The following is a 16,543-nucleotide window of genomic DNA, read 5'->3' as shown; positions in this document are numbered from 1 at the left end:
ACACTATTCACCACCTTCATTTGTTTTCGTTTGTTTAATTGCAACAACGAAAAAAGCGACAACAGTAGCGACGGGTTTTCTGCGAATAACTCTGTGGTCACAAACCATAATCGCCTAACTCGAGTTAGGACAAAATTTAGTTATTAGTGCCAGCATGTTCAGCGTAATCAATTCTATGGGTCATCCACTTTTTATGTCTGTATCTTTTTTTAGAAAAAGGTTATTAAAAAAAAACCTAACAGCTTAAGTTATTTTTTCGCTTGGTTGTTTTGGCATAAAAGCCTAACTCATAAACTCTCCGTCAAAGTATCCTAGCTCAAGTTAAGCATTTTCATAATTTATTTCCTTTGTGGGGCATAACAGCCTATTTCAACTTAAGAATGTAACTTATTTTTTCCATTACGGCATATATAAATTTAAGTCGTTATTACAAAACATAGCGCCAAATATATTTTTTTTGTATCTTGAGTTAGGATGTTGTTCCGAATTACAATAACCGCCATTGGCTAGCACAAATTAAGATAAATTATTTTTCAATAGGAAGCCATGACTTTTTGAAAATATTATATTGAATTACGTTCTTATTTCAAATTTTATTTCAAAAAAACCTGTACCTAAGTAGACATAGGTTTTTGGTATTCAATAATATATTTTTTTAAACGAATCATTAAGTTGAGTTAAGTTGTGTCAGAGAGTTGTGCAGCTTATATAGCAATTATTTAAAAGTAATATTTGTTGTGGAAAGTGATAAAAAAATGTCCGACAGAGCAGCAAAAATGGTTGAATTGGCTAGGTCATTGCCAGAGCGTCGAAACAACGAAGGTAAGTAAATAAAATTAATTAAATGAAATAAGGTTGTCCTTGTTATTTTGCAAATCAAAATTATTTGCATGTAATTTGAAATATGAAAGAGTGACATAACCCCAACCCCAAACATTTTTATTATCGCACAACCAACCTTATTTCTAGTGTCGTTTTTAATATTTTAAATAAAAACGTGTAAGCACCATCGGAATTTTAAACATTTTCGTCTTTAGATTGCAATGTTGTATTTACCTATAACCCAAACAAAACACTAAAAAATTGTTTTCAATTTTACTATAGTCACTCTTGGTACAAGTGGAACATCTCATGTCGAAAATGCCAGCACCAACATTCAAAAATACCGAGATGCTAACGAACCAGAAAACTTTATTCCTGAAAGGCCTTGCGATGGGCGATTCCAAAATTATTATTCCAATTTTGTTCCATGTGTACAAAATGAAACAATGTCATCAATCCACGGAATCGAGTTTAATTTAACTGTTATTGAAAGTAAGCATTTTATGCAGATTATGCCAGAGATTAAAAGTATTTATTATTAAAATTAACGAGGGTAACTTTTATTTTAACTAGGTTTGCATAATCCAAAAAAACTTAGTCATGAGGCACATGAAGACGTCCTTCCTCATAGTGGAGAATTTGACTCAGACAACTCCATAAGGGATCCGGACTTTAATTTATCACGATCTGCTACTAGTATGGATTGCTCATCAAACGACGAAGAAACTTCTCACCAGCGTGATAATTTAAACGGCCTTGCGAAACCAAAATCAAAGTCAAAGAAAAAGCTTCGTCGTGACCTTAGAAATAGGCGAAAATCATACACAACGTGTTCAGGTAGAATAGTTAAAGCCAGGGTCTGCAATCCATCGTTTGATTTATGTAGAAACAAATGCAAAAAAAATTTACAACTGAATAAATAGAATCTCTATTTAAACATTACTGGTCCCTGGGAAGTTATGACCAAAGAATTTTTACATTGGATCATTAGTAGCTGTTGGGGATAAAAAATGTGACACCCTATGCAATACAGTAGAACGCAGACGAAATCGAGAAAATTCAATGCAATATTCATTCCAGATTAATAGTAATACAATCAAAGTATGCAAAAAGCATTTTAGACAATGTTTCGATGAAAGTGATAGCTTTATTAAATCGGTCGTTAGAAAATAAATTTGTTGTCCGTCTATGCAATTCAGTGATCATCGAGGCAAGCATACTCCTACATCTAAAATTGATGCTTCAATGGAAAATGAAATTAAAGAACACATTTTAAGTTTCCCTGCATACGAAAGCCATTACAACCGGCGCGATACTTCTCAAAAATATTTACCTGCTAGTCTCAATTTATCGTCTATGCACCGCCTTTACAAGGAAAAAGTAAGCAATCCAGTAAGCCTTTCTAAATACTCTGAAATTTTCAAAACTCTTGGTCTTAAATTTAAAGAACCTAAGGTAGACACTTGTAGCACCTGCGACACTTACGTTGCAAAAATAAAAATCGCTCTAACCGAAGATGAAAAAGCTTCATTGATTGAGCAAAAAGAAATTCATTAAGCTAAAGCTGAATTGGCTTATGAATCTAAACGACAAGATAAAAAGCGCTCGGTGGAATCGAACACTATTAAAAGTTTTGCATTCGATTTACAGCAATGTTTACCAACACCTTTTCTTCGAAATTCTATCAGTTTCTACAAAAGACAACTATGGACGTTTAATTTAACGGTTCACGATCTTGTAACTAATGCAGCAAAATGCTTCATGTGGCACGAAGCTATGGCTAGACGTGGTGGAAATGAAATTTCCTCGTGTCTTTTTAAATTGTTAAAAATGTTGCCACCAGAAACGAAAACAGTTACATTTTATAGCGATTCGTGCGCAGGGCAAAATAAAAATTCGTTTGTTTCTGCCATGTTTATTTCATTTATTTCCAATGCGTCTACATTGGATCACATTGACCACAAATTCCTCGAACCCGGCCATACACATATGGAGTGCGATAGTGATCACGCCCTTATTGAGCGAAAAAAAAAAAACAAATGTCGAAATTGAGACCCCAAGAGATTGGTACCAATTCGTAAATACTATTGGACCCAAATTGCAAACTATTGAAATGCAGCCAAATGATTTTTATAACTTTTCGGACTTATCCAAATCAAAAATTTCTTGGAAACGTTTCAATGAGGATGGCGAAAAATTTGTATGGCACGATATTCGATGGCTTCGTTATACCAAGATGTCCAACAAAGTCCAATACAAAACTTCATTAGATAATGAAGAACCATTTAAAATCTTAAAGGTGGGCAAAAGAGGGTGTTCTATAAAAGGATTTGGAGAAATACAAAATATAAAGAACTTACCATGCATTTCTAAAGAAAAAAAGAAAGATCTTATGGACTTGAAGCAGTTTATAAAACCAGAATTTCACTCATTTTATGACAGCATTCCCACAAGTATGGAGCAGCTTAATACCCATCCCGATTTGACGGAGTGTGACAGTGACGAAGATTTTTGAAATAATATTTTTATGTATTTATAATAAAAATATGTACATGTGAATTTTTAACTGAATTGAATAAAATGGATCCTTAATATTGATAAAAATTTTTAATTGTAGTTCTTTAAACTATGGGGCATAGTTATAGTTGAAAAAGAATATGATTTTAAGTTAGTTAAAGCTTTTTGACACAATTTTATATGTGCTATCTGTCAAAAGTGCTCCAACTAACTTAAAATTACTATAAATATGCCCTTATATGTCTGTATTCCAGTATTTTTGAAAATACCGCATTTCAAGATTTACTATATAAAACTGACTTAAGTGAATAAAATTAATAAATTAAAAGTAAGGAATAATAGCACAACTACACATAAGATTTCAACTTTAGGCACTTCTAAACATTTTTTTATTCGGAATAACAGCCCAACTCAAACTAAGAGATTTTAAATTTTTTCATTCAACAAGCCATAATAGCCTAACTGCTTTTTTCCTTTATATCTTTCAAATTAAGCAAAAACATAACAGTTTGCTTGCAAAGTTAAAAAGAAGACCGATACACCTTGTGTATTTATTAAACGATTAGCAATAAATATCATACCATGATTTGCAGTAATGATTTGATACTTTAAATTGCTATCCTGAAAATATTGAAAAACAAACTTAGGCGATTATGACTTGTGACCACAGAACTTTTAAACGAGATAACAAAATATAGTTTCTGCTTTCGGATTCTCAATCTTGACGCAAAAGCGCGTCTTTTGATACCGCTATCAACATGTGCGATCCGAATTTTAAGTGCAGGACTTAACTTGAAATTTTACTAAATTTGGAAATTAAAAAGCTTATATTTCATAAACTAAGAGCTTCCTAGAGTTGCGGACGAGAATTTTGTGATTTTTAGGACCCCCTCCACCCCTCGAAAAAAAAGTTGGAAAATCGTGGCACCTTATTCAAAATATTTCCCGTTGCTATTTAGGATTTTTTTTCTCAGCATGGTCTTCTCCATAAATGGTCAACACTTTTTTCCAACTCCTGGTACAAAGCCAAGAAAGATGTCATTTAAAAGAGAGTGAAAAATACTATCATACTGCAAAATAAAATTTGTGGGTATTTGATCGTAAGTGACCTAAAAAAGGCTTGAATCGTTAGATTTATTTTTATCGGCAACGTTTGGGTCTTTAAGGTATTATGTTCAAAAATATTTTACCAATGGGGCAACCTTCATTTTACAGCTGTAGCTGGAAGCAGAGTACCGTTAAAATCATTGAGTGTATTGTGTAAAACAAACAATATTTTAACAGAAGTATTTTTGGTAACTACAAAAAAGTGATAAAAAGTGTTTCTATTTTAAATAACAAAATTGTTGGTAAGTGAAATAATTGCAAAGGATTAGAATTTATAAGTTTTGATTAATAAGAGCCACCAGTTTGCTACGATTGGCTAGAGATCGCTATAAAGCACAACATTTTTGCCGAATTTTATCTTAAAGAATTTTTTATATATATGCTTATGCGGTGTAGCCACCTTGTGCTATTCCGATTTTTGGACGATTTTCCAGCATTTTCCAAAAAAAAACGAGCGACTGCTCTTCTTAATCAAAACTCTTTGCTAGAATTACTAAGCATGAGTTTTTTCAATGAAAAAGAATTCCAAACCCAACCAAGCAGAAAAAGTATTTACAAACATTTTTTTTTAATGTATTTTTGGGGTTTAAAACTAATTGAATAATAGATCTAATTTAAAATGAGTTCTGAAGAAGTTTCGACATCTGTATCTGAGGAATAATGTACTGTGGGCCTGATTACAAGTTATTCTTGTCACAGTCAAGATTTTACTAACAAGAAAGAAAATCAGCTAGTATTAAATTTGTCAGATGAAATCAAGAACTCATTGGTTGGAGGTTAACCCAAAACTTACCACCTAGTTCTGACATATGTCTCCACCATTTTCTGTTTTATACAGAATATTATGAAAATTTTCAAAAGAAGTGTTGTGAGCCCAATAAAGTCCACAAAAAAGGTATCAGAGCTTCTTTAAGGCCAATTTCATTGCAACTTGCAAAAGTGGTAAAACACAAAAGGGGAATTATCTTAATTCCTGGTCAAAAGATCTGTGACAACTATTGGAAAAACATTGTGGCACATGTTGATGAAAATGAACAAGTAATTGAAGATGATATTAATCTTGAAACTGGAAATACTGACAATAGTGTACTTACACAAATAAAACAAAGAAAACCGGACACCGCGTCTATAGCTTTAGAAAAGCATGATTTAAACACAAGTTTGGCAACGTTGGGCGTTTCAGCAATAGAACTAAAATCTTTATCAATGGGATCTAAAGTTAATTATGCAAAGCGAAAAGTAACTGAATTAAAAAGTAAAGTCATATCAAAGGATGCCAGTGTCTTTAAACTACCACAGCAAGAATTAGAATCAGATTCGTCATGTTCGTCAATTGAAGCGCTATATCTACTATAGCACAAAAAGCTGAAGACTTGGATTGCCTTGCTGATTCTATATAAGAAATACTGAAAATCACTAAAATTAATCAAGAAAAAATTCAAATTTTGACACTGACGCCCCAATCGTGGTCTAAGAAAAAAACTGTTAATGAATTAATGTGACGACTACATGCACCTGGAACGTCCGCTCCCTGAATGGGATTGGTGCAGATGCCCGGCTGATTGATGTCCTCGTCAAAGCAAAATCTGACATCACCGCCATCCAAGAAATGCGTTGGACGAAGTAAGGAAGAAGGAAGATCAAAACAAGTGACATCTATTTTCGTGGCCATACGAATAAGCGCAGTTTCGGCGTCGGATTCGTGGTGGGAGACAGACTTTGTCGCGAAGTTTTGGCGTTCACACCTGTGGACGAACGTCTCGCCGCTATCCGAATAAAAGCAAAATTTTTTAATATATCATTCGTCTGCGCCCATGCGCCGACAGAGGAGAAATACGATGAGTTGAAAGACACTTTTTATGAACAATTAGAACGCACATAGGAGCGCTGCCCCCGTCACGATATAAAAGTGGTGCTTGGTGACTTTAACGCCAGGGTGGGAAAAGAAGGTGTTTTTGGCCCTACAGTCGGAAAGTTTAGCCTACACAATGAAACTTCTCCTAACGGACTGAGGCTGATTGACTTTGCCGGTGCTCGAAACATGGTCATATCCAGCACGGGGTTCATGCATAAAAAGATACACCAAGCTACATGGCTGTCTCCTGATCGAAATACTCGCAATCAGATCGATCACGGTGTGATATACGGACGATATGCCTCCAGTGTTTTCGATGTGCCTACGATCCGAGGACCTAACATCGACTCGGACCATTATCTCATTGCAGCCAAAATACGCACCCGCCTCAACGCGGCTAAAACCAAGGAACAAAAAACACAAGGAAAGCTAGACGTCGAAAAACTTCAATCACAACAGACTGCCAATGATTTCGCAACTCGACTATCACACCTGCTCTCTGAGAGCACAACTCATCCTGAAGGAATACTGGAGCAGTGGGAGCATATTTCCAAAGCACACCGTACTGCCGCCGAGGAAAAAATTGGTTACCGGCTACCACGAAAAAACAACTGGTATGATGAAGAATGCCGCGTTGCAACTGAAAGAAAAGACGCTGCCTACAGGGCTACGTTAAAAGCGAGCGCGACAAGAGGAGTGTGTGAACGCTATCGTGAGTTGAAAAAGGAAGCGAGACACCTTTTCAGGAAGAAAAAAGCAGAAGCAGAAAGGCGTGAGTGCTAGGAGCTTGAGCTGCTAGCCACCAGGAGTAACGCCTGAAAATTTTACCAAAAAATATGGCGACAGACGGAAGGTTTTAAGACCGGGGAAAACTCCTGTAGGAACGAAAACGGCGACCTTGTAACTGATCTCCAGAGAGTGCTTAGATTATGGAGGGAACACTTCTCTGACCTGACCATGCTGAGCAAAAAAATCCTAAATATCAACTTTAAAGGATGAAAACACATATTTAGACAAGACCTAAGTCCATAACAGGCTTTTTGCTGAAAAGTACCTTTTGTCGCCGAATATAAAAAGTCGCAAATCGACTAAAAACGGAAAATGTATAAAAATTCGTAAAACAATACCTAAAGCGATTTTGGCAAAACTGAAAAATACGGGTTGTTAAATTTGTCCATAGATGCTGTAAAAAAATTTTCATGCAAATCTGAGGAGGTGGGGTGTAAAAATTTGCTTTCGCTGGTTGATTTCATTGGGACTGACCCACCCCCAGATGATTAAAACGTTCAAACTTAAAAGAATTTTTGATTATAAAATTAACGTAGCGTTTGAAGGAAAATGTACCTTAAATGTGACAATTATTCAATAATCATTTATGGTTCATATTTCGAAACGCTTTATTCATAATCGCTATCATTGTAAAAGTGGGCTTTAATTGTTTTGGCGTAATATTTGACTGCTTTTCACAGTCATTTTCAGATCGTATTTGTGAACAAATTTCAATCGTTCTGGTTTGAGACTAATGAATGACTTGGCGAATAGATAATCGTATTCGATTTATTCTTCAAACCTCGTACAAAATAAGATCTTCAATGAGAAGTAAAATTTAGCAAGTAGAATATTCATGTTGACTGAATAACAAAGATAATCAGAAAGATTCAGAAGGCTGAATGGAAAAAATTATTAAAAGTTGTTGATAACCTAAAGTAAACACATTTGATTCAGATATGATTTCAAAGGATGACTAAAAAAACTATATTCAGTTTTTGATAGTAAAAATATTCATATTTGGGTATTTCTCTTGTTTAATTGTATGATACCTCATTATTTAAGCAGAAAGAGTAACCATGTATTGATATGTAGAGAAATTCATAACAGACCAAAGAAAATCGCAAAAGGTTTCCGTATTGAAATTAGAGAAGGTTTAATCTGGTCGGATACCTCAAATTGCATATCTAGTAAATGAAACCATATATCGTGTTTTGGGTTTTTTTCTTTTAGGGAAACTTAAGGTGGGGTTACTTTTCACCGTCATCTTCATCTAATTTTCTATTGTTTCATCTTTCGGTTGAGGATTTTATACTAAATACACACGTATGCCTCTGGCGTGGCCTGCCATCAACATAATAGTTTTTTATGAATGTGTAACGACAGCCTTTCATCATAAGCAGTGGTTCGAGCGAATGGCAGGATGTATCTGTGAATACGTGTGAAGTGTCCAGCTTTGTATGTCGGCCGCAGTGTTGCAACGTCGGTTGCTACAGCAAAATGGCAACATTGTGTCTGGAGTAGATACGATGTTGCTGATGACGTAGCAACATTGCAGCCAAGACACGAACAATGCTTACCACTTTATTGGTAGAACTACCAAGTTTTTAGCCCATTTTCATTTTCTACAACTTCTACCACCAAAGCCCAAAAATCTACGAACATTTCAATATATTCTCAGTGGAAACAAATGGTGTGATCATTAGGTAAACGTTTTTAATTGCCGAGCACACCCAAATAACAGTAAGAGGTGACACTAACCAATTTTGAAAAATTTGTGAAAAATTCAAACAAGAAATAAATTTGTTTATGAAATAAATGTAGTAAATGAGCAGACAAATAATTTCGTGCGCTATTTTCATCAGTTTTTTGTGAATAATTTGGAACGAAAATAAAAAAGTTTTAAGGAAACAATAGCATGCAGAAGTCGGTTACTTTGTGACAGTATTTTTGGGACATTGGAAAATTGTTGTTGTAATTAGATGTTTCGGTAAATTTTCGTTAGTATTTTAAGCTCGAAATACAGGAAAAAAGCAAGTATCATACAGGCATAAGCTATGTATATACAAATTTACATGTATTTTCTTGTTGAGTTTACATGTGTTTTTAAGTGTTATTTCCGTGAAATGTGCTTTATTTGTTTTACAATAAATTATGAATTGTTTTGTACAAATATAAACTGCAGCTATTGTTTTCTTGGAAAAACATCTTCCAACTTCTACCACTATTTTAATTTTTCGTTTGTTGGTCTTATTTTAAAAGTCCGTGCACTGGACACGAACTAGATATCTGTATCAGTAATGGGCCCTTTTGTGTAAGCGTTTAAGTGTGTGAATGCATGAGCGTATCAATGAATCAGTGTGAGCGGTCAAGGCACGAATGCTATGAATGCTATGTATCTATGTGTTTGGGTTGTTTTGTTAAGTATGTTAATGTTAGTTTGTATAAAGATTGATTGAAGAGTAAAGTTGTTGCAGGGGCGAAAAATAGTGTGAAGCAAGCTTCAAAAATCATCTAGTAGGTCACATTCACCACTTACCACAGCAGAATTTGTGAAACTACCACTGTCGGTATTTGTTATTTAACAATTATTTGTATACTTTTAATTCAGCTATGTGTTCAGAATTAACATTTTTACACTCTAAAACTACAATCAGTGTATTTTTATGCTTAAATTATGTAAAAATTTGTGTTAAAGTTTTTGGTGTGGTGGAAGTGACCTACTAGGATTTTGTTACGCTCCGCTGCTTTCCACCGAAGTTTGCGCCTGCAACATCTTTACTATTCGATCAATCTTTGGTTTGTATAAGCGTTTATGTGTCAACATATGAGTGTATGATTGCGTGGACGCATAAACGAAAATACGGGAAAGCCGAGAAGAAAGCTGAACATGTATAGGTGAAAGTTGTCCGTTTCTGGATAACGTTCCTTACCACGGCGGTGGCTATAAAAGTTAGGCAACGGGCAAATATTTTCTTGTAACAGTGCCCAGGGCAAGTGAAGTGCCAAGTAGTAATATCTTTTTAGAGGTTTAAAAGTTTTTAGTGCGCGTTATTTAAAAGCGTCAGAAAAGTCCGCGAAAAGTTTTAGTGCGCGGAGTTGCGAGGCCTACTTACACCCTAGTCCGGCAATTTTCATTTGGATCCCGCCATCAAAATTTAAAACACCAGGTAAGTGTAATCTTTCCGTGTTTTAACTCCCTCTCTCAACCTGGCATGCCCACTGGGAAATTGGCTTCTAAGGCATGTGAAGTATTAGGAATTAAAAGACGTTGCACGTTTGATGGTGCGACATTAAATCTTTTTCTTTATTAAATAAATTCTTGTCTTTTATAGTAATTGACTTAACCTATACATTCATAAATATCTTAATACTAATAACTAAAAATAAGTACATAAGAAATGGAGTATGCATACATGTACGTTTATATACAGTCTTTGTATACATGTAGTTTTGTATGCATTGCTCCATACATGTAGGTTTGTACATGTTGTTTAGCAACGTCAGCAGATCAATTTGTGTGTTTTGGTATTTTCCCACAATAGGTTGTATGTTTGTATGTATACTCAAAATTTATTAGCTGTGAATGGATATGAGTCTCATATGCGGCATTCCATTGATGTTGGTTAACCGTCTGGGTTAGTTCAATAATTTATGTTGGACAATATTGTAATATGATTATTACTAAAAAATATTTGGAGTTTATGATGAGTATTATTGCAAGTGTGTTACAGTGGGTATGAAGCATAATGCTACATTACAGTGGGTATGACGTATAATGCTACACCATCCGCCTTTGAAAAAAGAGTGTTATATAATTGTTTTGTGAACAATTGTATAAGACTCTTCGTCATATTTTCAATGATTTTGATATTTTATTGTTACTTGATATTGTAGTGAAAGAAGTTGTTTGATTTGTTTTCGATTTGCTGACCTTGCTATTTTTATTGTTATATTTTAGTGCATATCCTCTTTTTTTTTCAAAAATGTTTATATTTAACATATTTATTTTTTTATGTATAGTTCTTTTTTCAAAAAAAAAATTTTGAGTTTTTACATATAGAGAATTTTTTAATTTGTTTTTGCATAGCCGGTCTTTAAGAGCGTCGACTCACTTAAAAATCGGCATGTTTTTACAAATTGATTAAATTGGAATGATTCTTTACTTTAAGTTATGAATGTATGGACTGCTATATCCTTTATTGTTCCTATCATTATTTTCTAAATTATTTTTATAGTTCTTACTATTATTTATGAACTTATGCAAAATATTTTCCTATCGAATTTTTTCTATGTAAATAAGTTATTGAATAATTTTTATTATTTATCTACCTAGGGTTAGAGAAAAAGAAATTTTGCTATTAATAGTTTCTAATCTATTGGGGTTAAAGTAAACTATTTTCCTAATATGTAAAAATATGGCCTTATTAGAGCTAGGCAATAAATGAATGTATATTAATTCCTCATATTATTCAAGGAAAAGATTTTTTTTTCGCTTGACATTTTTCATTCCTATTAAGGTAAATCTGTAATAATTGCATAAAAAAATAGAGGGGTTACTGATGGAAGAGCGGGCAGTTATGTATTGGTAGTGGCTCCATTAATGGATAAGTGGAAGGTACAGTGGGTGCAAAAAAAAAAATTTTCGTATTTTTAAATGTTCTTTTTTTTCATAATTTCATATTTTCCAGCTATTTCTTTGATCTTATTTGTCATGCGATTTCTGCGGCGGCCACCAAGACAGAATCGTCATGACTTTTATGAAGAATTTATTTTTATACCGGGATTTGTCACTTTCACAACTTTTTGGGGTTTGTGCAATTGTTTGATCTTAGAGAATTTGGGTACCTACTTTTATTATTTTAAATTTGCCTTCTCGAGTAAATAATCATTTTCCACCAATTTGTCCCTTAGGACAATTGTGATTTTATTATAAATACCAAGTCCTAGATTGGCGGCATTTGTACAACGTGTGTACAGCCTGATAGGTAAATGTCCTAACTAATTTTATCATCCACAATCAGGTTTCTTGTATTTCCTACGCTACCATTTTTCTATCCTAAGATGAAAACGAGAGCGACATGTCTTATTGCAAATTTGTATAGCGCTTCACTTATATTTTTATAGGTTCTCTTTGGGACTATTCTTCATCATTTTTTTTGTTGTTATGGGCTGGTTTTAAAAGTTTTTTAGTTTTTGCCTATTTCCACTGTCCTAAAATTTCCCATTGCTTCATGACCATTTTTGTCAGGAGCCATAAAAGGAGTTATGCGAAAAGTTTTTTTTTGATTTTTTTGATTTTTTTTTTTTGCTGTTCACTTTAGGCGGTGTTGTTTTTACTGTCGATTGTGACATTTTTAGGTTTACTATTTGAGATTTATTTGAATTTATCGCTCTTCCTCAGCTTTAGTTTGGTACTGGTAATGGGTTAGATACGAGTTGTGGCGGGTTTTACCTGCCTAAATTTGTGCTTTATATAGTTTTTGAGCATCATAGCTATTGTGATGATCAATAGCATGAATACACAACCTATAATTGCTAACCAAACATCTGAGATGTTCGGAGTACTTTCTGTATCTACCCTAGTTGATGGCTCATACTTCATTATTTTATTATCTCTTATTTCAGAGCTTTCTTTTCCTACTTCGTAGCCAGCTATGGCTACCATAATGCCTTGGGCCATTTTTGTCCACCAAGACATTTTGAGATTTTCCTCTACTTTTATGAGAGTTGAACTAAATTGAATTTTTAATAAAATTTTTGATTGTATTCTTTATCTTAAGCATTCCTTTTTATTTTTATTATTTTTCCTTATTTAGTTGACATAAAAGTTGTTGGAAAAATTGTACAATTTTTTTAAAAATTAGTTTTTATGCCATTTTTGCCAAATTTATTTGACATTATAAAGATCTAAGAGTGATTTTGTTGATATTATTTTTGTATTGTTTACATTATTTTTGTATTGTTTATTGTTATTATTTTTTTTTCTACGCCACATTGGGCTTCAATCTTTTTCCTAATTTTTAGGTTGAAAATGCGCATTTTTTTTTTTTTTTTTTGATGCTACTTAGCATTTGGCATTGTTGGGGAACACTTTCCTCATCATACGCATTATTTCTTCGTCTTTGGTAGTGGGATTTATAATGTCCTCAATTGTGGGTTCCCTTTCCATACCTATTATCTTCCACAATTTCTTTAAACCTTGTAGTTCTTTGGGTAGGTCCCTAGTGTGTCGGGTATTTTCGTCCCACCAATAGAGAGGAAGATCTGAGGAGTTCCTTTGCATTTTAGTAGTTATGGTGATTTTAAAAAATGTTCTTTGGGCTTTCTTTAGAGGATAGGTGGACTGTCTGAAGTTGATTTACTATTTTACAGAGGTCTCCTAAACATTCCAATTTACTTGAATTTTTTTGTTATAAAAGTTTAATTTAGGATTTTTAGCATTTTAGCTTTTTTTTTTTGAATAAGAAATTTTTACTTTTTTTATCAATAAGTAGTTTTAATTTTCCTCCTAATTTAAATTTTTAGTTTTTTATACTATCAAATTTTTTTTCGAGGTCCAAAGAAGTTATTCGTACATACTTTTGTTTTAGTTTAAATTTTCGCTTTTTTTTCAAAAAAAAAAATCCTAAGCAAAAACTCTCGTTTTTGCTGATGGTTTAGCGTCCCTGAGGCCGCTCAATTGATTCTAAATTTTATATACATACTTATTCTAAGACATTTTTATTTAATTGTTCAGCTTGTTATTCACGTCCAATGCCGGGATCCTGTGGTATATATTTCACTTCACGCCTAATGCTTTTATTCTGGGTGTGTATTCCACTTCACCTGCGCGCTCCTTTCACTTCACGCTTAATGCTTTTATTCTGGGTGTATATTCCACTTCACCTGCGCGCTCCTTTCACTTCACGCTTAATGCTTTTATTCTGGGTGTATATTCCACTTCACCTGCGCGCTCCTTTCGCTGGATTTTTGAACGTGGCAATCAAAATTTCTTAAAAAGGAAATTTGTTCCTTTTGCCTTATTGGCAGAATTTAATGAATTTACTTTTTGTTTAAATCTTGCACGGTCTCCTCCAGCTAGATTCTTAGCAGTTTTTCCAATTTTAAATCTAGTCTGGCAGGATCTTCCCTTCAGCGAGATCTAGCGAATTTTGCTTAAGAGCAAATTTTCAGCTAATTAAAGATCAGGCTGGCAGGATCGCCATGAAGTATTAGGAAATATTTACTTTACTTTACTTTACAGGCGAATCCTGCTTTATTTATTTTCCCGAACTAACAGGCTCTTCTGACCAGCTAGATCTTTTAGCAGTTGTGCTAATTATTGACCTAGACTGGCAGGATCGCCATGAAGTATTAGGAATTAAAAGGCGTTGCACGTTTGATGGTGCGACATTAAATCTTTTTCTTTATTAAATAAATTCTTGTCTTTTTTGGTAATTGACTTAACCTATGCATTCATAAATATCTTAATACTAATAACTAAAAATAAGTACATAGGAAATGAAGTATGCATACATGTACGTTTGTATACAGTCTTTGTATACATGTAGTTTTGTATGCATGGCTCCATACATGTAGGTTTGTACATGTTGTTTAGCAACGTCAGCAGATCAATTTGTGTGTTTTGGTATTTTCTCACAATGGGTTGTATGTTTGTATGTATACTCAAAATTTATTAGCTGTGAATGGATATGGGTCTCATATTCGGCATTCCATTGATGTTGGTTAACGGTCTGGGTTAGTTCAATAATTTATGTTGGACAATATTGTAATATGATTGTTACTAAAATATATTTGGAGTTTATGATGAGTATTATTGCAAGTGTGTTACAGTGGGTATGAAGCATAATGCTACATTACAGTGGGTATGACGTATAATGCTACACATGGCTCCACACCCCCATACATATATGTATATATTTTTGCTGTTGTGGAAATAAAGCAGACAAACAAGTATGCATACGTCTTTAGAGTAACCTGTATTTCATGAATAATTTTTTTATATAACTAATACATTTTTTGTTTTGTCTTTTTTGTACCAGATCATTTTTAATTTGCGGAAATAGCACACTGGGCACTTGCATCGGGAAAAAAGTGGCTAAAACCTGATTTGAAACACGCACATCAACACAAACACCACACCAAGTCCAAGGAAAGTTTAGCAAGAACAGCAACAACAACGACCTATACAACATTCCCCACCGATCCCTAGACGCTACACTTTTTGGCAACAGTGAATATCACCGCGGTAGATACAATCCCACCGAACACCATGAACGCAAAAACCAGCAACATCTGAAGCAGGCTACTCCAAACATGTCACCATAACAACAACAACACCATACAGGAGAAGCAGAGTCCCGGTGTTTCCTTTTTTTTAAATACGTAATTTTCTGAAATATTTGTATTCATTGCATTGTTAACATCTATTTAAGTAGTTCTTGGGGAAATTTCCTTTTTTTTGGGCAAATATCTTCTTCGTTGTTTTTTACTTAGCTTCCGTTTCAAACTTCCCATCTGCTTACTATTCATAATGTCTTAATTTTCATTTAATTTTTCTAATTGCATGCAATGGTCTAAATTTTGAGGGAAAGAGGGGGTATAGGGCATAAAGGAGTTCCTTTTTTTTGTTAGTTGAAAAAAAAAGGTAAGAAAAAAACCAATTTTTTCGCATCATTTTCTTCATTTTTCGTACACCTTCAATATGCTTGACTTCAATTTTTGTCTTTCGCGTTTCGTTTCAATTCCTTGCCTTGTGACATTTATCTGTTAGTATTGCATTTTTGCGAAGTCATAGCTATTTTTTTCTAGTTCCTTTTATTTAGTCTACTCTACATATGCTCCCTTTTCCTTCCTGTCACTAGCAAAGTGACGAACTCAAAAATTTGAAATTTTGAGTTTCCCTGCCTATGAATTGTTTTTTTATATAAACTTTGTGAATACCCTAAAATTACAGGCGTTCGGGGCCTCCACACATTTTGATTTTTCATTGTAGATAATACAATTTCATATTAAAATTATAAACTGAAGTATAATAATTTATATATATATGCCATGAAATGAATTCACCTATACATATATTTATTTATTTATTTATTTATTTAATTATTTAAAGTCAACTAACAAGTGTGGTCGACTAACAAAATACAAAGGAAAGTAACATAAAAAAAAGATAGCGTAAAAATATATACAAGTATAGAATTAAAAATGGAATAAATTAAAAATTTACAATTTCTTTTAACATTGAACAAGAACTAAAATTAAACAATGATTACAAATTAAACAAATAAACTTTAAGATATCAGTTGAGATTGAAAAGTATACCATTGCGTAAGGCAACAAACGAACATTCGATACTAATGCAATTATACAAGTCGTTATAGTACGAGCACCAAACACGTATAGGATCATTTTTGCCAAAATGTCTACGACACAGGGGTAAATGGAAGGGCACGTAGTGTCTGGACGTCC

The 16,543-nt window shown here is 33.6% G+C and overlaps 1 protein-coding gene across 1 annotated transcript; it reads left to right on the top strand.

Moving 5' to 3' along the window:
- The first annotated feature begins 705 nt into the window (after nucleotides 1-705).
- Nucleotides 706-1,859, top strand: LOC137234157 (uncharacterized). The gene is made up of 3 exons (XM_067757784.1): nucleotides 706-822; nucleotides 1,105-1,314; nucleotides 1,396-1,859. Exons 1-3 carry the CDS (start codon nucleotides 756-758, stop codon nucleotides 1,743-1,745), a joined length of 627 nt encoding a protein of 208 aa, XP_067613885.1. The 5' UTR covers nucleotides 706-755; the 3' UTR covers nucleotides 1,746-1,859.
- Nucleotides 1,860-16,543: the final 14,684 nt, after the last annotated feature.

Source organism: Eurosta solidaginis, chromosome X (genome assembly GCF_040869045.1).
Source record: "Eurosta solidaginis isolate ZX-2024a chromosome X, ASM4086904v1, whole genome shotgun sequence".
Taxonomy (NCBI): domain Eukaryota; kingdom Metazoa; phylum Arthropoda; class Insecta; order Diptera; family Tephritidae; genus Eurosta; species Eurosta solidaginis.
Note: the sequence above shows the minus strand (reverse complement) of the source record. Positions and strands in the feature narration are given on the sequence as shown.

Excerpts from the sequence above, each read along its gene's own strand:
- LOC137234157 (XM_067757784.1), top strand. The coding sequence starts at position 756 with ATGTCCGACAGAGCAGCAAAAATGGTTGAATTGGCTAGGTCATTGCCA. Across the intron at positions 823-1,104 it reads AGAGCGTCGAAACAACGAAG|TCACTCTTGGTACAAGTGGA; the intron begins GTAAGTAAATAA and ends ATTTTACTATAG. Across the intron at positions 1,315-1,395 it reads TAATTTAACTGTTATTGAAA|GTTTGCATAATCCAAAAAAA; the intron begins GTAAGCATTTTA and ends TATTTTAACTAG.